The sequence below is a fragment of the Asterias rubens genome, chromosome 8 (genome assembly GCF_902459465.1).
Source record: "Asterias rubens chromosome 8, eAstRub1.3, whole genome shotgun sequence".
NCBI classification, from domain to species: Eukaryota; Metazoa; Echinodermata; class Asteroidea; order Forcipulatida; family Asteriidae; genus Asterias; species Asterias rubens.
The window spans coordinates 13,104,427-13,128,366 of record NC_047069.1 but is presented as its reverse complement, the minus strand read 5'-3'; the positions used below and the strand labels follow the sequence as shown (position 1 = coordinate 13,128,366).

The following is a 23,940-nucleotide window of genomic DNA, read 5'->3' as shown; positions in this document are numbered from 1 at the left end:
TTATACAACTTTATACAAAGATATTGTCCACAACGTCTGCATGAATAATTACAAACCCTTTTGGCACAAAGACTTCCGAGAACGAGTAAATACTATTCCACATTGCCACAAATTGCAGAGTCCCACTGTGGGTCTATAACTGCAGCCATACATTGACCCTTGAGCTCAACTCAATAGAGCTGCTTAAGCAGAAAATGTTGCTTAAAAAATGTCTGCTAAGCAAAAATAAGCAGGATACCATCTACAGCTATTTTGACTGGTAACCTTAATCTGGTAAGCAAGCTTTTGTTGTGCTTAACCACTTTTTGTGCTTAAAGCAGCTATTAAATTGGGCCCTGGTCAGCAAACCCAGCTGACACCATCCACACAAGGAAGGCATGGGTGCGACTGAAAGCTTTGCAGCCAACATGAAACTATGTTCCCTGTCCCTGTGGACAAATTGAAACCCACCTGACACCATCCACACAAGAAAGGCATGGGTGCGACTGAAAGCTTTGCAGCCAACATGAAACTATGTTCCCTGTCCCTGTGGACAAATTGAAACCCATGCTGACACCATCCACACAAGAAAGGCATGGGTGCGACTGAAAGCTTTGCAGCCAACATGAAACTATGTTCCCTGTCCCTGTGGACAAATTGAAACCCATGTTTTAACCAAGTGTGCTGTGACAGGACCCCCTGTCAACTATCCCACATCGGTAACCCCCAACTGGGTACATTACCTCACCAACGGCCAATTAGGACTAATTTAGTTCACATACGATATAATGATACATATGTACTTTAAAGCATTCACACTATACATCTTGCTTAAGCTTAGGGTTTACACACTTACGTACACTTTCTTACTTGGCAATGCTGTTTGTGAGTTACAAGGTTAAGAATGTACGGTCAGAAAGCCCAAGTGAAGGCAACAGTTGTAACATTACAAATCAAAATGCTAAAGTTCCTTTCATGAGACTTTTTTCTGAAACAATGTGTTTTAATGTGTTCTTTTAAATAAGAATATCAATAAAGTTTCTAGGACAATTGAGTTTCTCCAACATGAAACAAATTGAACTGAAAGAATAATGGGGTTATGTTTGTATGTGGTATACATACACGGGTCCTCCATGAAGTTTATTAAAAGTTCAACCAACTGTTTCTAGTGGAATACTTCAAGGAGACCACGCCCATGTTTAAAGAAACTGCCTACATTAACTCCAATGCCACTTACGCAACATATTTTGTGATACCAAACTTGCTGTGTGTTTTTTTTTGTCAGGGATTCTGCTGATCTTATTTTGCTGCTAAGATCACGAATTAAACGTTGATATTTTCAAAGCAACTCGGTGTTTCAGAACAGGGGTTGTCCGCCAGTCAGGGCCATGATGTTGAAGTTCATCTCCGTGGGGTCAATGGCCATGATTTTCTTGCACACAACGGCAGAATCCTGACGAGGAACAACATTTTTTATTGGCATTTATTAATAATCACAATAACAATAGTGACTTCTTATATACACTCATAACCGTCACTGAGTGACGCTCAAGGCGCAACAACATTCAGTATCTTCCTGCAATGTACTGTGAAGCTTTGTTTTTGAAGAATGATACCAATTCCTTACGAGGTGCTGTGAGGAAATATGCAGCCAATCAAACCAGGAACACCGAGGTGAACCCCTTCTCTTTTCAATAAGTGCTATGGGTTCATTTTTGTGCATTTCACAACACGTGACGAGGTTGTGAAATGCACAAAAATGCGTCCCATCCGAAGGACACAGCAAAAATGGTAAAGTGTCTTGCTCAAGGACACAAGTGTCACGACTGGGCCTCAAACCCACACTCTGCTAAACAGAATCACCAGAGCTTGAGTCAAGTGCTCTTATCCGCTCGGCCATAACACGCCACAATTATAAAACTCATGTTGTACTCAATCTCAGGCCTGACGTCTTTTTTCTTGTTTTCATAAATTTCAATGGGAACATTGCAAGGGACACCCGGGCAATGAACAGGTGCAACGGGAGGCAACTGCCTCCATCGCCTCCATGGGGATCAAGCCCTGCACTCTGATGCGCTGCATTCTTGATAAAGTTACCTTATGAACTCATGGCCTCACCTTTAAGAAACTGTCCTTGCTGGTCAGACCATGATAAACAGGGTGAGTTTCCCGCCCGTCCAGCTCATACAGAGAGCCATCAACATTGACCAAAGTTATGAAATGTGCAGTCACCTTATCCTCGGCAGCAGGTGCCTGTTAATTAAATTAACATTGAGAAATATTACTGACGTCTCACCTTGAGAAAGTTGTCTGCGCTTGTAACACCGTGATTGATGGGGAATGGCTTGCAGCCGTCTAGCTCATAGAGGGCGCCGTCAGTGTGGACCAGGGCAATGAAATGTGGCTTAACAGACTCTTCAGCAGACGGTGCCTGAAAAATGTTCAACAATTTTGATTGAATGGGAAATAAGTTTAAGGTGAATTGAGCAACTGGTTAGGTTACTTGTGAGAGGTTTGGAGCATTGGTTGCAAAAGAGTTTGGTTGAATATTGGTTTAATTCCAGTTTTCTTTGGCAGACAGGGTTTGCTTAACATGCCAGTTGATACTTTGTTCTTAGTAAAGGGCACCTCATTGATCACAAGGTGAACAAATTTGATTGAATTGGAAGTAAGTTTAAATTGTTGAAGGGCAAAGGAAAAGTTGTCCTTAACATCACAATAAGGAAAGTATAAGTTTTGAATATTTCAAGGGGCACCCAGGCAATGAGCAGGGGCATGATTGCCCCATTGCCTCTGTGACTGTGTTAAACCAATGATTGTGTCATTAGACTCCTTACCGCGGTCTGTCCTTCTTGGGCGCTGGAGCTATGAGCCTCACAGATCCCCACATCACTCTCTAGAGAAGCACCCCTCTCGGCTGCATCCATACCCTTCGTCTTCTGAGAAAACTCTGCAAGGATTCCCTCTGCAAGACATGAACAAAAACAACGTGATGACAGCTGCATTATATCTCAAGCCCTTTTTCACACTCTATCTCTTACATCTCCTTGGAATACAGCTCTGGGGATGCCTTGGGAGTTATTTTACCCCACAGTTACCCCGGCGCACTTTCACACCGTCCTCGCCTAGGTTCCATGGAGTTTCGGTTGCAAGTTTCAAGAATACCACAGGGTTTTACCGCTTACTCCTGCTCCAGAGCAGGGATGGATGTTCCCCTGGGTATGACTATCTGCAAGGGTAGATCAGGGGTAAAGTGATCTAAGTGTGCAAGGGATATCACCCCCCCCCCCCCCCAAACCAGGGAGCTGTGAAAGATAAACAAATGTTACTTAATCAATCAATGACCATGAACTCTATTGTAAAGTGCCCTACATAAGAACTATTATAACCCAGTTTGTTACCAAGTTTGAAGTCGCCTCCGTCCTGGTTGTTCAGCACAGCATGTAGAACTCCGATCGTACCACATGCATTCCCAATGGTCTGCTTCATGAAGTAAACATCCTCGCTCACTTTCTGGCTCTCCTTTTCTATCTTGGCACAGAGTTCAGCTTCCGCACTTTTGATCTGAATGGGTAAAAATTGGCAAAGTTAAAGAGGTAGCTATTTATTTATTACATTCAATGTTTTAGGTTAATTTTTTAAATATGCCCAAGTAGAGATTTAAATCAATATTTTGGGTTAAGCAGTCTTGTCCCACTTGTGTTTTTTAAGAACCTGGTAAGAATGGATGTCTTGGTTAACGTTGCTTTGCCCAATTTAGGGGTGAAATACCTAAAATTTGTTGTTTCAAACAAAACCGTAAAATACTTCCTCAGCTCTGAGCAGAAGGGGCTTATAAGACCATAGAGCAAGCCGGCTCTGATGAGCAGAATGGACTTTTTAAGACTAACAAAGACCCAGTCGGCTCAGAGCATAAAAAACTTATCAGACCCAGTCAAAGGACTTATGGAAAGAATAAGGACCTCAGAAAAGGACCAGTCAGAGCAAAAAGTACTTATACCCCAGTGTGTGTCTTTGTCTTATAAGTACTCACTGCTTCAAGCTGAATGTTATTGAGAGAGTCTCACCTTATCTCCCTTTGGAAACAGCACAATGAGTGCAACTACGGGTTGTGGAACCATTCCCAGTAGATCATCATCAAGGCCAAGGACGTCAACAAAATGCCACTTCTTAGGAACGCCGATGTTGTGAATGTACTGTGGACAGATCAAAAGCACAAGGGTCAATCAATCAATGATCATAATTGGCACTGTTTGAGGTTGTGACGTTATTTGCGAGGTGTTTTTTTTCTCTAGGCCTGGAATTTCATCTTGAAGAGGTAAAGGCAATTTTTTCGTTTTGAACAGGGCACTTCCATTGGAAAAACTTGATAAGGGGCACCAAGGCTAAGACAATGGGCAACAAATGCCATGGCTTTCAGGGCCTCCATGTAACTCTAGGCCTTGACCTCACTAAGACAAAAATGGTTGGTCTCGCTACACTTCACACTAATCCCTCCCAAATCCTGTTCATGAAGTTGGGATTGTAGGCCTAAATAGTGAATGTTCATCACAGGGCCAGTCATAACACTCTTGAAACTGAGAATTTTGCAGGATCTCTAGGCAAAAGAATCTTGGCACCAGTTATGTAGCCCCTTCCCACAGTTTTCTGGTGCGTGCCCCCCCCCCCCCCTTAAGAAAATCAGATATTTGAAGTGCTCTAAAAAAGGGGTGTGGTCCCTGGACCCCCTCCCCCACCGCAACCTTCATCCTTCAGCCCTATAAGGCCCTTCATACGCTGCTTCTTGAAGTTCTAGGCATGTTTTTGTTCTTGCTCTTTGATACAGTACTGTATTATTGGAACACCTTGATGCAAGAAATACATCATCAAACATACTCTTGTTCTTTTGCATTAGAAGAGATTATACATGTATGATCTTCTGCTCACCTTGGTCATGACCTGTGTAAATACAAAAAGAAGAAGAAAAAAAATTGAAAACTAAAGTTAGTAACATCAACAGATGTAAGTTAGACAAAAGCAATTTGAAGTATTACTTTGAAAGACTTCTTGTGTGACAAATGAAAGTTTTTGGTACACTAAAATGGTTGAACAATTTATTTTGTGAATTATGGCATTGTTCCCATTGTAAAGTTCGTAAGACCATGGAGGAAGAAGGAAGACGTAATAACCCTCCGGTCTACTCTGTCATATCTATGTATGACCTTGTTAACTAGGAAGGGTAAAGGGGGTTTATGATTATCCCATCAAGTCAATGTGGTTTAGTCTTGACCTACATTCCATGTCCACACTCAAGTATTCTCAGGTAAAAGTAAACATTTAACATGTTTTAATTTAAGGGTTCGGAAAATTTTCCATATGGCGCCCCACTACTTTTTCATTTGATACGAAATAATAGTATCTAAATTTACCTCATTGCGATATCCCTTTTTCTAAAAATGAGTGAAAAATGGTGGTGCCACACGGAAAGTTATTCAATTGCCAAGGGTTCTTCAATTTAAACTGATTTTAATTTATAATATTTTTAAAACTAAAACATTAACTTTTGACTTTGGTGAGTATAATAATATTACAGTATTAGTATAAACTAACTAAAAAAGTAAAAGAAAGAAAAAAATTACAAAATATTCATAAATTTATTTAACAATTTTTAGATGCAACCTTCTGGCTGTACCTTGTCCTTTATAGATCATGATAAAATAGTTCATTCATCATACATCATTGTGTTCAGACATTGACTAATAATTATTGAGACAACCAAGGTTGCAACCACACTGATCTGAGAGGTGGTAAAAATAAAAAATATAATTACTTCTTCTGTTTTTTCCTTTTCATGTTTTTCACGAAACTGATAAAATCATTGATCCTCAATCCAATCCAATACTTACATCGGGGTTTGACTCCAGTGGAACCCATCGTGGTTTTGAAGCCATAATGAATGAAATCTCAAGTCAAAGTTGTTACGATCAGGAATTCACAAATTCAGCCCCGTGTCTACTGTCTGCTTTTACCTGGGAGTGGTGTGACAGCTCGACCTATGAACCGCAAATTTAAATTTTTCGCACGTGTAAAATGATGTGGGAAAATGACAGTGCTAAATAAAAGGATGGATTGGCGCCCTCAATATGTCATTGTGTTGTTGCTTTAAAGACAATAATAACACCTCAAAAACTGCTATCCGAAATTGGGAAAATCATCACCCAACTAAAATGATCAACGCAAAAAAAAGTAATATGAAATTATTTTGTTATTCTCTTTGACATACCCTTTTGAGTCAACATACCTCACAACAAATATTGTTACAAAATGGTTGTGCTGCAAATATATTATGAAAACGACTACTCCTTTAATGCAATTAATTTATTTGGTTCATATTCGTGATCGGGTCAGTAGGTTCATATCGCGAGTTCATGTGAGGTTGAGTCGACTGGTCGTTTTATTTTTAGACTCTCTAAAATCTCACGGCAAACCATTCGCATTTTGAAAGTCTTTCCTCGAATAATGTAACATTCCTACATTTAGCTTCCATCTGAGCTCACTTCAGTTTGATTTTTTACTTTATCCTCAAAATTCTACTCTATAAACTTTTTATTCCATTACTTTAACAAACTTGGACAAGTCTAAGCTATCTCCAGTCTGGTTAAATTCGAAATTGGTAAAAATTCATTTTGTATGTGCGCCATCAATACATTTCTTTCTATTATTAATTTTCACTACACTTCATTTTGCAGCAGGTTGGCGCTCACACAACAGACTTTGACTAGCATTGTCTTTGACCGCAGAAACTCGGTGTTGTTTTTTGACATAAACTGAGAACGAAACAGTTCATGTTTCCACTCATCCAGTGATGATTTCCGTCCATTCGGATCAAGAAGGTTTGACCTAAAGGTGGATAGATCTAACTAACCAAATTAACAGCTGATTCTCACACGGACTTCCAAACTTGTTGTGTGATGGAATCGCCAACGAGTGAGAACGTGCCCGCCGAGCAGACGAAGGACAAGCGGGGCGACGATATCGACGGGTTTGTGGCCGTTGAAAAACAGCGTAGAATCTTCAAGATCATTGTGATCGGGGACTCCAATGTGGGCAAAACATGCCTGACGTATCGCTTTTGTGGAGGGAAATTCCCGGAAAAGACTGAAGCAACGATAGGGGTGGATTTTAGAGAGAAAAATGTTACTGTGGATGGTGAAACAATCAAGGTTAGCAGTTCAAATTAAGTTGTAAACAAAGTTAAACTTAAGAGTGGTGAGGTCGGCAGGTCGGTGGTTCAAATCAATCCCGCTCAAGTAAATTTGTTTCCATTCAAAACACCTACCCAGTCAGTTTCCCTTTGTGGTTTATCATATCTCCTAACCTCAAGATAGGCGTAATTAATTTAACATTAATGTTAACAGTAACACTAACAGTACACGAACAGTGACTTAACACTTCATTAAATTTACACAATTTACAAGGAAATGCAAAAGGAAAGTTTGCCTGTTTTATTTAAATTTGAACGCTGTATAACTTATTATGATTTTGAGGATAACTTTCTGTACAGCGCCACCACTTTTTTACTTATTTTTACAAAAAGGGATATCTCATTGAGGTAAATTAGATACTATATTATTTCATATCGAATGAAAAAGTGGTGGCGCCATACGGAAACTTTGCCGATTTTGATCTTAAGTCATGAGAAAGAAGTGGTGCCGGACTCCATAAGATGAGCAAAAATTTAGGGATTTTTGACGTACCCAAACAAAGGCTGAGGGTATATATATTTTATAAGGTTCACATTATGACAATTTGAATGTAATTTTTACTAATTACTGTGTTTAACCTTACACTCGGTGGTCAAACAAGAAAATATATTAACTCTCATTGTGATATACAAATGCCTTTTTATATTGTTTTTTTAATTTTTAATCTTGTTTTATTGTATTGCAAGTAGTTAAACCATTAATTACGTCAAAATTAATTGTTTAACTACTTTCAATGAGCAAGTATGTATGTTAACCCACCTGACACGGACGGTGCCCTCCAGTCACGGAACCTGCTGTGAGGGTATAGGATTTACAACCATTGGAACTTATCATAACTAATTTTAAGTTAAATATAATTTCTGATGTAGAATATTTCAGTAGAAGAATGGACATTGGATGATGAGGCCACACACATTTTGGGATCTGATCTGGGTGATCTGCCCCCGATTTCACTAAGCGCTGCAACGCGTCGCAAGTGCAAGTTGCGACCGGTAACACGTCGTAAGTTGCGATGCGTATGAAATCGATTTCATCAAAGTTACGATGCGTTGGATGCGTCGCAAGTTCCTTGACAACGAGGAAGAACACGTCGTAAGTTACGACGACCCTATGGGTCGTCGTAAGAATGCTATGTTTCATTTGTTTACGCACAAAATGCATGAAAGAACATAACAATTACCACACGTAACTTCCGTGAACCAATCGGGAAGACACTAGACAACAAAATGGAAATTTACCCTCCCCCCCCCCCAATAAAAGAAAAGAAAACAAACACACGCATAACAAACGAACACACACAAACTAAAACAACTAAACAAATAAATAATTATAACCCCCCCCAAAAAAAAATACCTAAACACTAGTCCGAAACGGTGAAGTGTCTGCCATCTTGAATGAACTATAATACACGACTGTTTCATGACCAAGTTGTACACAACATAAAACAGCCGAAGAACTTTAGCAGTTCATCCTCGTCCAAAGGGTTGTTTTTATAAAGAGTGAAAATAGTTTGTATTGCGACTCGTCGCGCTTACGACGTGTTTGGTGAAATGTATTGTGGAACTCGTCGCAGCCGCGACGTGTCTTAGGTCTACGACGCATCGAAAACCCTACGATGCGTCGCTACTTGCGATGAGTTTCGTGAAATCGGGGGCAGGTCAGTGCCAATGTTTCTTTCCTCGCCTAATTCCACCTCAGGGACCCCGGTTCGACTCACACTAGGGGCGCTAATGTACCTATAAGTGGATTGGGTTGGTTGTCAGTCCCTACCGGATTGCATTGAGTAACATTGCAATGGGTTTTCCCTGAAATAATTCTCTGGGGTTTTCCTTCCACATCTAAAAATAAAACTGAATTTTCCTTCCTTGTCTTCTCTCCATTTGAGTATTTGGCAATACAGTAAATTAGGAGAGTCCTGCGCTAGGCTTCACGCCATGACAAAAATTAAGTAAATGAAATGAAATGAAATTTGCATTGTCATTTGACAGTCTGCAGTCAAGCCAAGACAGATCTACAAGTACAATGCATCATACAACGTACTGACTATTGACGTAGTGCCATTGCACTATGGTAATCAAGGTCACAATTGTCTGTGTTCATTCAAGCATAACGGATAGAGCAAGGACCAGTGCCTTGCTCTATGATTTAGGCATGAATGAAGGTGCTCACCTTGGTATTTTCACTGTGTCGACTATGTTATAAATACAACTGAAGACATATGTGTGTAAAAGTTATTGGCTACATAGTATGTTATCATTTCAAATTTAAAGTGAACCTTACAAAATTATACAATATGCCTACATGTATCACACACTGTACTTCGCTCATTTCAAAGCCTGAAAATACATGCATAGCGCATTATTTCTTATTCCGTTTTTACTTTGTTAGCACACAGACCAAAATTTACATATTTGTAGAAACATCAGATTTTTTTCTTGTTTTATATTTCATCCCAGCCCAGACTAAAAACCAAGGAACTTTGTGGTTTGTTAGGACTAAGGTCAATAAAAGTAACTAAAGAATACACCAGTTGAGCTGATAATATCATTCATAAGCATTTTTAAATTTTCATGAAGTACATGTAGCATATGGTGAAGCATTTGTTATTTTCAACACTATTTTTTACAATAAAAAAATCAATTTGTCCTCTGCATTGTTTCCTTTTTCACCTGTACACACATTGTTTATTTATTTTGTACACACATTTTTTTCTCTTTGTGTTTTCGATGTCTGGGCCAAAAGCGTCCCATTTTAAGTAAACAGAATTATTTTATTGAATGCGAAGTATTGATTGTAAATTTATTTTAAGTTTGCCTTGTGACAAAATAGTTTAAATTTAATGCCTGAATTAAGTCATGATGTAAAACAAATTTGCAGACGTAATAGACCGATCCAGGCGCGCAAGTGCTGGGCGCCGCCATGCGCTGCGCGCCATTGCTGGGGTGTCATTGTGCCTAGTTTTGTGCACAAAGACATGAGAAAATCGTTTTCCTTTTCACTTTTTATTGAAATTGAATGTCTTCCTTACTGAATCCCTCAGTAGTTCCGGTTGTTTCCCCGATAGCCTCAAAGTTTCCTACATCAGGCCGCTCATCAAGAAACCAAACCTGGACAAGGAGATATTCAAAAACTACAGACTGGTTGCAAACTTAAAATATCTTGGAAAAGTCATCAAACGAGTAGTTTCATCACGTATTTCTGATCACATTCATACTTTCAACCTGTCCGACGTGTTCCAGTCAGCATACAAGCCTTTCCATGGGACCGAGGCTGCACTAGTCCGTGTGAGCAACGATATTCTCTCTGCAATGGACAATGGTAACCTTACAGCACTAGTCCTGCTAGACTTGAGTGCTGCTTTTGACACTGTCGATCACAACATCCTTCTCTCTCGGCTCCAGAATCACCTTGGCATAGAGGACACAGCCCTAGCATGGTGCAAATCGTCAACGCATTTGTTACTTCTCGTCTTGACAACGGCAATGCTCTTCTCTACAGTCTTCCTAACAACCAGATTTCCCGACTTCAACGGCTCCAAAATACTGCTGCCCGCATTGAGACACTGTCTAGAAAATCCTGTTCTATCACCCCCATTCTGAAACAACTACACTGGCTCCCTATCTCTCAACGAATCATCTTCAAGCTGATGCTCATTGTCCACAAAGCTCTTAATGGCAAGGCTCCCCACTATATTTCTGAACTGCTTCAAGTTTACACTCCATCCAGGAATCTTCGATCAAGTTCTATGCTTCTCCTCATTGAACCCAAGTCTCGACACTCATGGGGTGACAGGTCTTTTTCTTCAGCCGCGCCACGCATCTGGAACTCTCTACCACTTAATCTTCGATCTTGTCTTTGTACTGCAAAATTCAAGTCTCTTCTCAAAACTTATCTTATGTCACAGGTTTTCAATGACTAATTTTGTTGTGTCTGTTTTTCTTTGTGTTGTGTTTTGTTTTGGCTTTGTTTTTGGTTTAACTGCGCCTTGAACACCCAGCAGGGTGGATATGTGCGCATTACAAGTCTTATTATTATTATTATTATTATTCCTCGATAATCTATGAAATTTCCTTGATATGGCTGCTTGATATAACAACGTTCAACATTCTTGATAAATGTTTTAAATTAAGCAGAAAGTTAAATACTGAAATTCTGACAAAATACCTTGCCGATGTACCGCATTTCAGCTATTTTTATGCAGTTTCCGCGTCTTTGACCCCTAACTCGCCTAGGACAAGCACCTTTTTCAAGATGATTCGGCTTATATTTTGTTGCAAAGTTTTGTGGTCAGTGATCTACATATCATAATGTCCTGTTAAGGAAATTGTGTTATTCGCTGAGGAAAACATTTAATTTCCATAAATAGTAAAAAGAAACATGATTTCCTTACATGTATGTCTTGTGCACAAAACTGGGCACATGTGCACCCCAGCAATGGTGCGCGGTGCTAAACACTTGCGCGCCTGGTGCACGTCGGATCGGTCTATAGAATTGGGTGAAATTGTGTTGATTTTGCAAATTATATTGACTGCATTTACACAGACCTAATTCCATGATACATTTATCTGCGGAAGGGGACAGTTTTGCTTCAAATAAGTTGTTGGCTTGCAAGCAAAAATAAGCAAGGGGAAAAAAAGAATTTAGTTCGAAACAGTATCTGAAAATAATTTTGTAAAAATAATGTTTTTTTTAATGATTTTTGTATTTTATAGTTTGTTATTTGTATTTTTATTTCAGTTTAATTTGTTCACATTCCTGCCCTTATTTTGTGCTTGTCAGTCCAAGAGGCTAATGGAAAACTCTGACTATTGAATAAGACTTAAGTGCACTGCCTTTTTCAGTTAAACAATATATTATCAAGTCAGGATGTAAACCACTTTCAAGGCTCCAATTTACACTGAATCACAGACTCGAGGCCAGTAGTTTTAGTGTCCGGCCAGTAAATATGCTACTAGTCTGGTGGGTTTTGTGTTGTTGTTGTTAAAAAAAATTTAACACTTTCGGTACAGAAAAAAATAATTCACAGATTTACAAATAACTTACAGGGTTTACAGAAGGTAATGGTGAAAGACTTCTCTTGAAATATTATTCCATGAAATTTGAGAAAACATTAATCAATTCTCGATATCTAGAATTACGGATTTGTTTTAAACACATGTCATGACACGGCGAAACGTGCGGAAACAAGGGTGGGTTTTCCCGTTATTTTCTCCCGACTCCGATGACCGATTGAGCCTAAATTTTCACAGGTTTGTTATTTTATATAGAAGTTGTGATACACGAAGTGTGGGCATTGGACAATACTGTTTACCGAAAGTGTCCAATGGCTTTAAAAAAAGATTCCCAATTATGTTTAATGTTGACTTTTAGTCTGGGTAACATGAGCTGCAGGCACATGATAGACGGTAGGCTCTATTCAATGGAATTCCATTTCATTTTATTTTCCTGATGGGAAATTTATTTTGGCCTATACATTATCATCAAATTTACAAAAAAGTACATAAAATTAAGTTTTACCATAATAAGTACGGTACAAAAAACACTGCGCAAGCCACAATAAGATAAAAATATAAAAGTATGTTCGGAGCATACCCTGTATACAATTCAAGTTTACCAATAAAAGTAAGAGGGCTAGTGTCATAAAGCATTCTGGACCTACATGTTAGCCTTGGCACCTGTTGCTAATTCTATCACATTCATGGCATACCCATGTGCTATTGTCAGTTTTGTCCATGATAAAAGAGTAGGGCCTACACATGCATACACACTGTCGGTGTCACAGCACAGTGATTGTCATGACATGCATGATGGTCATTTAATATGTATGGTACATGTATTGCATAAATGTAACAGATTATGTACCCCATATCTGTGTTTTGTGTAATGCCAACGACACTGAGAAGTGGACCTGATTTATAACTAAACGGGTCTGCATTAATACCTGGACTTGAAACACCATCCGGACTTTGCACATGCCACACAGTGTTTTCTATAGTGTTGAAGAACAGAATTTTCCTTCAGTGGATAGGAAAAAAAAGAATGTATAAAACTACTGACTGACAGACTCAGAGCTGTGTATGCATGTGTCTGTACAATTTAAGCATGTGTCTGTACAAACGATGTATCATTTTGTATGCAGGTACAAGCACTTTGTACAAAAAAATGATAATAAGCAAGTGCTGTCAAACCTCAATGTGTTTTGTGTGTAATTGTTGTCCTGTGTTGCATTAATCACCGTCAGCTGCTCCGGTCTAACTTTTAAAGGCACTGGACACCTTTGGTAATTGTCAAAGACCAGTATTCTCACTTAGTGTACATGTACATTACCATCCCAACTTGCATAAAATAACAAATTTGGACTAAATTGGTCATTGAAGTTGTAAGAAAACGATGAAAGAAAAACATCCTTGTTGTAAATGTGCTTTCAGGTAGTAATTTAAAAGGATTTCTGCCTGGCCAGAAGTCTTTTGTTATTTTAGTGAGAAATACCTTTTCTCAAAAACTATACTTCAGAGGGGCGTCGTTTCTCACAATTGATGTTTTTGACTATCAACAGCTCTCCATTGCTTGTACCAAGTAAGGTTTTATGCTAATAGATATTTTGAGTAATTTACCAAACGTGTACAGTGCCTTTAAGGTCAGAAAAATTTGCAATTTAAATTTATAGTATTCTGAAATATGTGCAGGTACATGTAGGCATGTATCACTACACTGTATGTAGCCTGTGTGACCTGTTTACATTTAAAAATAAAACCACAGAACCTGGATTCCTACAGGCTCAATTTGTACACAGCTCAATGGAAGACGATATTAAATTTTATATTTTATGGAGATTGATCCGTCTGATTTTTATCAACTTTTGAAATGAAGAAATAGGGCATCTCTCAAAACTTGTTCCTCCGTCACCAGGCCTTGAACTTCCTTCTTGAAGGGGCACAGCAATTTCCCTCTGTAAAGGGCACTTATGAGGAAAATCCGAATTTGTATTGAAACTTTGTAAACGTCACCGCAGCACAAAGTCAGGGCGCCACAGCAATTGTTGTGGGTGTTGTGTGTTAACTTGAGAAATGTGTAACTTTCCTGAATTTATGTGGAAATTGTGACACCATACATAGACATTTTCATATTATGACCAGACATGTACCTTGCCTGCCAGAAAGACCACTAGTAGGCTATACACTGTACCTCGGTGTTACATGTAGTAGTAAAATGGACTTGGGCCTGTGATCGACTACAAATTCAAGTCCTGCCTGCAGACTCTGGTTTTAATTTGAGTACTCACTGTACCTTCATTTATGCACTGTGTAATGGGGGTTCAATGTGTGATGACCCACTTTTCAACTGACAGCAAATTTAAACCAAATTTGTGTTTGACCCCCAAAAAATGGACAATGGGACGGGGTTAGGGTGCTTCTGATTTTGATGTACATGTAAAATGTATTGTACTTAATGGTAGCAGAGTAGTATTTCTCAAATGTTTCATAGGGAGGCAGTTGAAAGGAAATGATTAAAATTCGGTCAGAAGAAGCAGAAGTTGGCGAAAGCAAAAGAAACCAGGAAAATTACGTCGCAGAAGGGAGTGGGGGATTGTAAACATGCCATACAGTATTACATTGTATGTTCCAACACCCGCTAGATGTACGTACAATGTACACTGTTTAAGACACCCCTTGTGTATTTTCCTAATCCTAACACTAAACCTTAACCTTAGCTCTAACCCTTCACCCTAGCGAGTAAATCATGCAATTTTTCGGAACATAGGGTTGTTGGAACCATCTGTCTATTCCTCTTTGTGTGGAGGAGAGATTCCTCCATGTTGGAACCAATTGGGGTGTCAGAATGAGCAAACATAAGACCATGACCAGGTAATGTAAGTGCACACCTATTTCATTAGGAATGACCTCAAATTGGTTTGAGAGTTCAATTGCATTACAAAGGGGTTGATATCCACACTGCCACACTATAATTGGATCAACACCTGTACCTTAGCGAAATAGCATTAATACCCAAATCCAATTAGAGTGTATAACTCCATCTTGGTGTGCACTGTGATCCTGATGGGCATGTACAGTAGGAAGTGACCCCAATGAGGTCAACCACTCCCACAGCAAGCAATATCAAGTGTGGTGTGTAATTAAATAACTCACTTCCATCTAATTCTACCTCTATGCTACCTCCAGGGTTTCACATATACATACATGTAGGCCCTTTTCACACTGTACAGGTTGTGTGTTTCTTATCCCCGTGGAATACAGTCCCAGGACTTTTTTTTTTAACCTAACGATTACCCCTGCGCACTTTCACACGGGGTGTCCATATTCCACAGGATTACATGTTTCAAGATTATCCCAGAGTTTTACCTATGTACTCCAAAAGCAGGGGTGGCTCTTCCCAGTGGTATGCCCATTTGCACGAGCTAACACATGGGATTCGAACTGCCTGTTGCTAATGAGCTAGCTCGGCGGTCTGGTGGTGAGACATCTGCTCTAGCAATGCAAAAGTCTTGGGTTCAAATCCAACCCTTACCTGTGGAGAAAAAACAGGTCTCAGAAAAGTACTCCGTATACAGTGCTTACAATACACACTGGAGTGTAAGGGCAGAAACAAATTAAATTCTTTATCCCCGAAGCTAATTATAACAAATATTTGTTTGTTACATGTATTTACAAGAAAGAGAGGATGTGAACTTGGAGGTTGCCTCTATTAGAGGAAGCAACACCCTCCCCAATGATGTGTACAAGGACAAAATGTGGCTGGATCTGACTTTGACGTTGACCATTAGGCCTATGAGGTCTAATGTAAATGTTCCTTGAAGTGAAAGGGCAAATCTATTCAGTGAAGTTCAATTCGTTTTAATGCAGTACAGGAGCCATTTGCAATTTACAGTGTACTCTCTACTCTACACAGTTTCCCCAAGAGAGGCCGTTTTCGCATTGAATTATTTGAAAAGGTTTTAACAAGTCCACTCATTGTACACCACATGACTGATTGTTTTTTTATGGAACAAGATGGTATAACTTGTGATGCTGGCAAAAGCTTGTTACAATGTACCACACAATGCCCCCAAAGTTTCAAAAATCCTGGGGAGAACTCTGATAGACTGGAGTGAAATTACACAACACTGTGGATTGTGCTTAGTGCCTAGTGCATTTGCTATTAGATTAGTGTTGCCTCACAGGATACTCCCAATTGTCAAGACTGTCCCATGCCTAATACTAAAAACTGAAGACAGTCAGGGGTAGAGGAGAATTGTGAATTACTGACTTGCCAATATCAATCAACTCCCCACTTCTCTATGTCCCATAGACCCCTAGGGATTGACTCCATAATGTTGTCAATGATGCAGAAGATGGCTCGGAGCCAATTTTATAGAGCTGCTTAAGAAAACAAAATTACTAAACACAATAAAATTATGCTTACCAGAATAAGGTTACCAGCCAAAATACATACCCTGTCACATCCTTCTCATATTTGCTTTAAATCAGAGCTACTTGTACATAATTGAGAACCCCCTTGGGTAATTCAAGGAAGGAACCTTCCACCCTCCATGAGAGCATCTGAATAATTTACCCTGAAAAATGGGGTCCTCCTCTAGGCAGTGAGTGGGAATTGTTAATGTACTGGAACATCTTTTATGCAATTTTGACTGGGCTAAAATTTTTACTTTTTAAATGGAGAGTTGTTTTTTTCGTTCCGGTGAATTGGACTTCTGGTGCACCTTGGGGCCAGCTGATTCTGTACACAATTTAAGAGATCAGACTACACAATACTGCACTTAAACGTAGTGAACTCCAACAGTGTGCGCATTGCATGAAATTAGATCGTAAAATTTCTAGGGGATTTTATTCCTTGGAATTGGCTAGCTGTAGCTGTAATTTGAAAAGAGCTTTTTTGTTACTATATAACAACAACAACGTCCGGTTCATACTTCACTCGCAAAAGCAAATGTGAGGTGAATTTTGGTCAGCAGGAACAGGTTTTTGTTGTGAAAGTTTGCTTTTACATGAAGCATATAAACTGGGCTTCAAGGGTCCAATTTCATGGCCCTACATGTACTTACCAAGGAATTTGTGCTTATGTAGTACACAATTCAGTAAGCCTCGAAATCTGTGGTTAGCAGGGCCATGAATATGTTCCTAAATCCAGGGATGAGATTGTTCAGACTTTTGGCTGAATTCAGACTTTTTATGTCGGCCTGTGAAAAAAATCAGACAATAAGTTTTTCCACAAATAAAGAAATCCTGCTCATTGGTCTACTTCTCTAGTGTTGTGGGTACTGTTTCCAAAAGCTCCTTGGAATCTATAATCCCAGGGGTTACCAAAAGGTAGAAATGGCATCATTTCAAAATACCTTTGAATTTGTATCTAAGTTTCAGACTTTTTCGTTAGTAATGACTCTCATCCCTGTAAATCATAAACCAGCACCCATAATTCAATCTTTCTCTCAGCAGTGACCCATTAGAGAGTTTTTTATTAAAAGTAAAACTTGAAAATGTGAAAATGTTTGCCGACTAAAGTGGCAGATTTGTGAGGAAAGACAATCTTTTAGCGCCATCTTGCCAGTAAAAGAAATCAATCATGCACTGTATGTAGGCTAAGCCCTGCCAAGGGCATGGTTGTAGTTTGTTTACACATGATGTTTCAAGTGCATTAAAAATGTAACACTGTCTAATAATGAGTTTGCACAAAAATATTAGTGACACACAATATAAGGTTACATACTGCATGCAATTCCATGGACTGTTTGTTTACAGAAAACTAGCAATTGAGCTCAAACTTTCATTTTGACAAGTACCCATGACCTGCTGAGTCATAAATGGCCTGGGGATTTCCTGAACACATTATGTACATTAGGTCTGGAAACTTTTTTCTTTTCCTTTTTTGCTTTTTTTCCTTTTTGAAATGTGGCTTGGTGGTACTTCCCTTAAAAGTTTATCGACATTGGACTGTACTAGGCCCACTCAACATATTTTGTACATATTTTGTGATAACAAAGGTTGTTACCCCATTGATTTTGTTTGTTATGGGGAATTTTCAGGGATGCTTAAATCTGTTTATGGTAAATCTTTTGTTCTCGTTGGTGTGTTACTGTGCACAGTCACAGTGTACAAGTAAGTGACACCCAGGCTTACTTTAAAGAGCTGCAAACTCTTTCAATACCCTTTGTAATTGAAATATTTGTAGGTAGGCCTAGGCCTATAACATGTGACACATTTGTGTTGCTAATTAAGGGAGTGCCTTAAATGAAAGGACTGTTCGCACAAAAACTTGGACCGGTTAATTGAATTGTCCTAACTTACTGTTGTCGGGGCGTATTAACTCACAAAACATGCAGGATTGTTCCAGAAATTGGGTGCAATGCCGCGGTCTGGCAAACGGCAAAATTATCTATTGGTCTAATGGATTGCCCGCATTTGCCTAAGTATCGCTCTCTCGCGCCTAGAATGTGCACGACTCTTTACTCCCTAAGTATCAACAAACTAAACAAAATGCAGTTACAATTACATGGATTTAACTGCATCATTCTTTTTCCAGCTATTATTGTTGCTCTCATATTTGTACATGTTATCTATCTACCGTCTTTATAAGATTTAATTTTTAAGATTAATTATACGAGAACTTCTGTAAGGGTCTTGTGTTATCATTTATGGATTGTGTGTGATAGGCCCTACATATTACTAATTTTTTAATAATTGTATGTGTTTATTTTGTGATTTTGCTGTAGTTACCAGTTTAATCATTATCCTTTTGCTGTTGTTGTTTATTTAATTGTTTCTTGATTATTTTGTATGGGCTTGTGTATGGAATTGGTGCAATATAAATAAAACAATTATTATTATTTAATGGTTTAGCTTTTTTATTTAAAACTATTTATTATTATTTAATGGTTCTCAATAATAGTTTGTTTACTATGTCATTGTTTTAGTTCATTGTATTAACTTAAGTGTAAGTTGCATTTGATCATTTTTAGTTTGGAAAGTGCGTGGTATAAGTATCCTTATTAATATTGTAAAAAATATTCTGCAATATTTTACTCTATCCACACCCTTAATCCATTCTCTTTTTCGTCTTCCCGCATCTCCAGCTCCAACTGTGGGACACGGCTGGCCAGGAGCGTTTCCGCAAGAGCATGGTGCAACACTACTACCGCAACGTCCACGCGGTGGTCTTCGTCTACGACATCACCAAGATGTCCACCTTTGAAGGTTTACCCAACTGGATCGACGAGTGCGACCGACATTCCCTGTCGCCAGACATTCCCCGTATAATGATCGGGAACAAGTGCGACATCGAGGACAAGAAAGTGGTCGCAACGAGCATCGCGCAGAAATTTGCGGACGCCAACTGCATGCCGCTTTACGAGACATCGGCCAAGATGGACGAGGACGCCGATAAAGTGGAGAAGATCTTCACGGATCTGTCCACGCAGTTGAAGAACTATAGACCGATCATCCCTCTGCCGTCCCACTACGGGAGCAAGGATAAAGGAAGTAGCAGGGAAACGGTCAGGCTACCATCAACTGTCAGCCCGAAGAAAGATAGCTGTTGTCCATGCTCCAGTTGAGGTTCAAATTAGCCGTCAACTCTAATTATATGTATTTCTAGATTTCAAGATTAAATATACGGCTCTAAAAATTGCCTGTACATAAAGTTGCTCAAATCTTATCTTATCATAGTCTATGAAGCTTGATACATCTCTTCCCCCTCCCCCTCCCCATCCCCCAACCTAATGTTTAGTGTTTCAATGCAGGAGAAGGATTAAAAAATATTTTTTATTGCTAGGTTAATATTATTCTATCGGCCTACATCATAAAAGCCACAAATTCTTTTCACAACAACTTGAAAACTCTGATTCTCCTTGGTGCAGGTTATTGACTTCAAAATATAGTCTTTGTATTTTTGTTTATCAATAATGAAGATTGTACATGCCACACCCTGTCCTTCACAGCCTTTTATTTTACATGTAAATGGCAAGGCAGTAGAAAGCGGATCTTAAGCATTGACGTCATCCCGCCGCCATCTTAGATGAAAATGATGTTTGAACAAATGCTAAGCCTACACCTTTGGACCTCTGCTTTAGGGTGCCATATTACGGTGACGTCATTTAAGGTCTATCAAAAATTGACAAGGGAAAGCTCCCCTGGCTGGGTTGTTCATTATGAAGGGCTTGGATAATTGGTAAATAAAACAATTTATCGTCGCAGAGTGCCACTTATGGTAAATTCAAGCTGAAGTTACCATACATTCTGAGGATAGACAAAAATAAATTCACCAGACAGTGATGTACATACGAACAGACAGTGTTACATTATGTACAATTTATATTGTCATTTTAAATTGTCGATGTTAAAGTTTAGGTTGCCTTGCTTCTCACAGACAATGGAATTGAAACTGATGATGGAAAAATAACAATCACGTTTTTATTGCTCACATCAGTCAAGAAGCAACTCTTTGTCAGGAAGGACTGGAAATATATGCCTACACTTATAAATTCAAAAGACAAATTTTCCCTGTTGTCAATACTGTGTAATGTATGTGTAATGGCGTCTACCTGTCCGTGTACCCGACATGTATCCTTCATTTTGTTGATGCACAGGCCTGGAGTTTCATCTTTTGAAAGGGCAAGGCCATTTTCATTTTCAAAATCTTAAGTTTGTGCAAAACTTTTAAAGGGGCACCAAGGCCAAGATCAGGGGCAACAGAGACCATGACCTCATCGTAATTCCAGGCCTTCCTGCCTCTGCACCCATTCCATATATTCTAGTGATGTTACATTGGTGGCTTGAATTTCAAAGAAAAATATCCATGGGGAGCAAGTTCAAGTGCTATTTTTCAAGTCAACTTTGCAATTTAAATTGCAGGAGTGATGTCTGTTTCATGCAAACATATCTTTAGTCGATTGGCTCCTCAACTCAAGCCAAGTTTTTTCAGGAAAAGTTTACCTAAATTGTATCTAACTACCAACAAAGATGAACTTTCACGCTAAAATTTTAAGCATCATTAGTGCAGAGTGCTATTTCTGTGTCGTTATCAAATTTGATCTCATAAAATTGATCTATACATATTCAATTTTATATAATACTGCACACTGTGTGTATTCATGTTGGGGTTTTTCGGGGATCAATTAAATTCTAAATTTTTGTGCCATACTCAAATGTGTGTGCCACCTTGTGATTCAAAACAGATTTGTGATTTGCTTATGTTACTGCATCTTGAAACCAAAGATTCAATTTTGTTTACTCGTGGCATGTGAATGAAACAGCAGTTTATTTAGCATACATAGCATTGCATACTACTACTGTTTGACTCTAATGTCAAACTGGTCAATTGAATCTAAAAGTAGAGTCCTAATTTCTCCAGAGACTAAAAAACAAGCTCTGTGATCTAATCAGCGATTGAGACAACTGTCAAGTCTCTCTGCACTGCACTGCACTGCACTGCAGTGTACAGTACATACATAGGGCTAGAAATTAACACTGGACCACATGCCGGAGGCCTGTAATTTTAATGTCAGACCAGTAAACTCACAATGGGACAAGCACGATGGTCTTGTGTTTTTCATTTGAAATAAATGTTGACTGTGAATGTGATAATCATCTTTCAATTCTGTTCAAAGAGTTTTGAAGTACACTAACACAGAAACACAAATGAAATAGATTCTTCTCTCTGAGTGCTTGTTTAACTCATTTTGATTCTGGTCTTGTCAAATAAATTCTGGTACCGCACAAATTTTGAGCTACATGCACAAGCCCTAAAGTCTTTTGGACTTTTCCCCCAAATTCAAGAGCCCTCATGTATACCAGCCCACATGTACACCAACCGCAATGGTGATTGGCTGTCTTTTTGACATCCTGTTTTGAAATTGAACACCTTCTTAACAATATTTTGTTAATGAGATATTGCCCAGCTCACAAAGACAGCCACTTTAAGATGAGTGAGTTACTTAACTGATTGTGGTTATCAACCCAAACCAACTTAAACCAGGGATGCGTTGCCACCTCCTCCTTGGGCTGAAACAGGGTTCCCCTTCACAGTTCGTAAGGATGAAGGCAAGGGTATCCACTAGAAGCTTAGGGTGCGTCTTGGCGGTCGTAACCAATAACTGTTTCAATCACCAGTGGCCAGTGGTTAACTGATGGCAAGTTTAACCAAAACAGTTATTGGTTACGACTGCCAAAAAGCACCCCTGGTTTGCAGAGCAGTAATGCACTACCTTCCCAAACTCACATGCCTGTACTGTACTTGTACTATAATACATCAATCTAATCGTAGGCAGGTTGTACGATCTAATCAGAGAAACTCATAAGACTGATTACTATGTCAGAATGTGCTCTGCCGGCTCTGCGCTAATTAGTAATTACAACATGAACTGTATGTGCACATACATCTAATACCAGCTTGGTAATCAGAAGGACGTCTGATCGTCTTACAGACACTATATTTAATTTCATCCTACTTTACTGAGCAAATCGGGACATTGATTTGCTCGTAAATTTTATTTACAGCAAATGTAGACACACTATTTCTACATTCGGATTTAAAATCCAAGATGCTAGGCAAGTCAGACAGGAGGACGTAGAGGTTTAGAAACAATCGGGCCCCATTTTCAAAGAGCTGCTTGAGAACAAAAACTAGTATATAGCACAAACAATTTATGCTTATACATGTACCAGAAAAAAGGTAACCTGCTAAAAATACAATTTTACCTATACCAAAGGTAAATTTTTGCTTGGCAGAAAAAAGGGTATTCAGAAACATTTTCTGGTTGTCCCTCAAACTGCAGACAAGACTGTGAATCAGCCCTGCCCAATTTTGGCTTGCCACTATAGGCAAAACAAGGGTGGGGAAACAAGGGCGGGTTTTCCCGTTATTTTCTCCCGACTCCGATGACCGATTGAGCCTAAATTTTCACAGGTTTGTTATTTTACATATAAGTTGTGGTACACGATTGGACCTTGGACAATACTGTTTACTGAAAGTGTCCAATGGCTTTAAGTCACCAATGTATTGTGAAGGAACAAAAGAAGGGATGAGGCATTGAGCCCCCCCCCCCCCCTCCCCCTGCATATTGCCTGGATCTTGATCAAATGCCAGCAGAATTGTCATGTTTGTATGTAGTGATGCTGCACATGTACTTGTCAAACAATAACAAATGCACATATTGGCTGAATTCCTGTGACACCATCATCCGATAAATTGCTAGTAGCGTTGTGGGAGTGTTAAATTTTCCACTCTGTAGTGTGCTGATGTGCACATTATAGGCGACAAGCGTGCAGTTATATCGTGCACCATATATCTTTATGATGCATTTTGACTCCCCAAATTGCAATCTTAGGCAGAGAGTAGGTGCATAAAATGTCACAAAAGGTTAATGGGCCAAAATTTTACCCAACTGCCATAGACGTCTTCGCTTACGTTCCATAGAATCACACACACTCTACGGAGTGTAGAATTCTGTAGTAAGCAAAGCCGTGAAACTGGGTCTAGGCCTGCCAATGGATTTTTAAGGATTTGGTTTTGTTTTTCTTTCTCTGCCTGGACAAAAACACTTGAAAAAAAGTGAAATGACCATTAAAGGAAGAAAGATGTATGGCTCATTTTATGTTCAAAGTCGGAGTTGTATAACTGTTGTGGTGTAGAGAGTCTGCCATTCCTCAGAGATGTTAGGCCGTGTCCGAATTGGCGACTTCAGCTACAGCTACGGCTAGGGCGCGCG

The 23,940-nt window shown here is 39.2% G+C and overlaps 2 protein-coding genes across 2 annotated transcripts; one reads left to right on the top strand and one right to left on the bottom strand.

The window, feature by feature from the left end:
• Positions 1 to 520: 520 nt before the first annotated feature.
• Positions 521 to 6,068, bottom strand: LOC117293543 (ubiquitin carboxyl-terminal hydrolase isozyme L3-like). The gene is made up of 7 exons (XM_033775901.1): positions 5,865 to 6,068; positions 4,906 to 4,917; positions 4,047 to 4,175; positions 3,381 to 3,543; positions 2,817 to 2,944; positions 2,276 to 2,410; positions 521 to 1,432 (listed from the first exon to the last, which is right to left on the bottom strand). Exons 1-7 carry the CDS (start codon positions 5,907 to 5,909, stop codon positions 1,337 to 1,339), a joined length of 708 nt encoding a protein of 235 aa, XP_033631792.1. The 5' UTR covers positions 5,910 to 6,068; the 3' UTR covers positions 521 to 1,336.
• A 648-nt stretch (positions 6,069 to 6,716) lies between these two features.
• LOC117293688 (putative Ras-related protein Rab-33) lies at positions 6,717 to 23,156 on the top strand. The gene is made up of 2 exons (XM_033776092.1): positions 6,717 to 7,181; positions 19,309 to 23,156. Exons 1-2 carry the CDS (start codon positions 6,930 to 6,932, stop codon positions 19,786 to 19,788), a joined length of 732 nt encoding a protein of 243 aa, XP_033631983.1. The 5' UTR covers positions 6,717 to 6,929; the 3' UTR covers positions 19,789 to 23,156.
• The last annotated feature ends 784 nt before the right edge of the window (positions 23,157 to 23,940 follow it).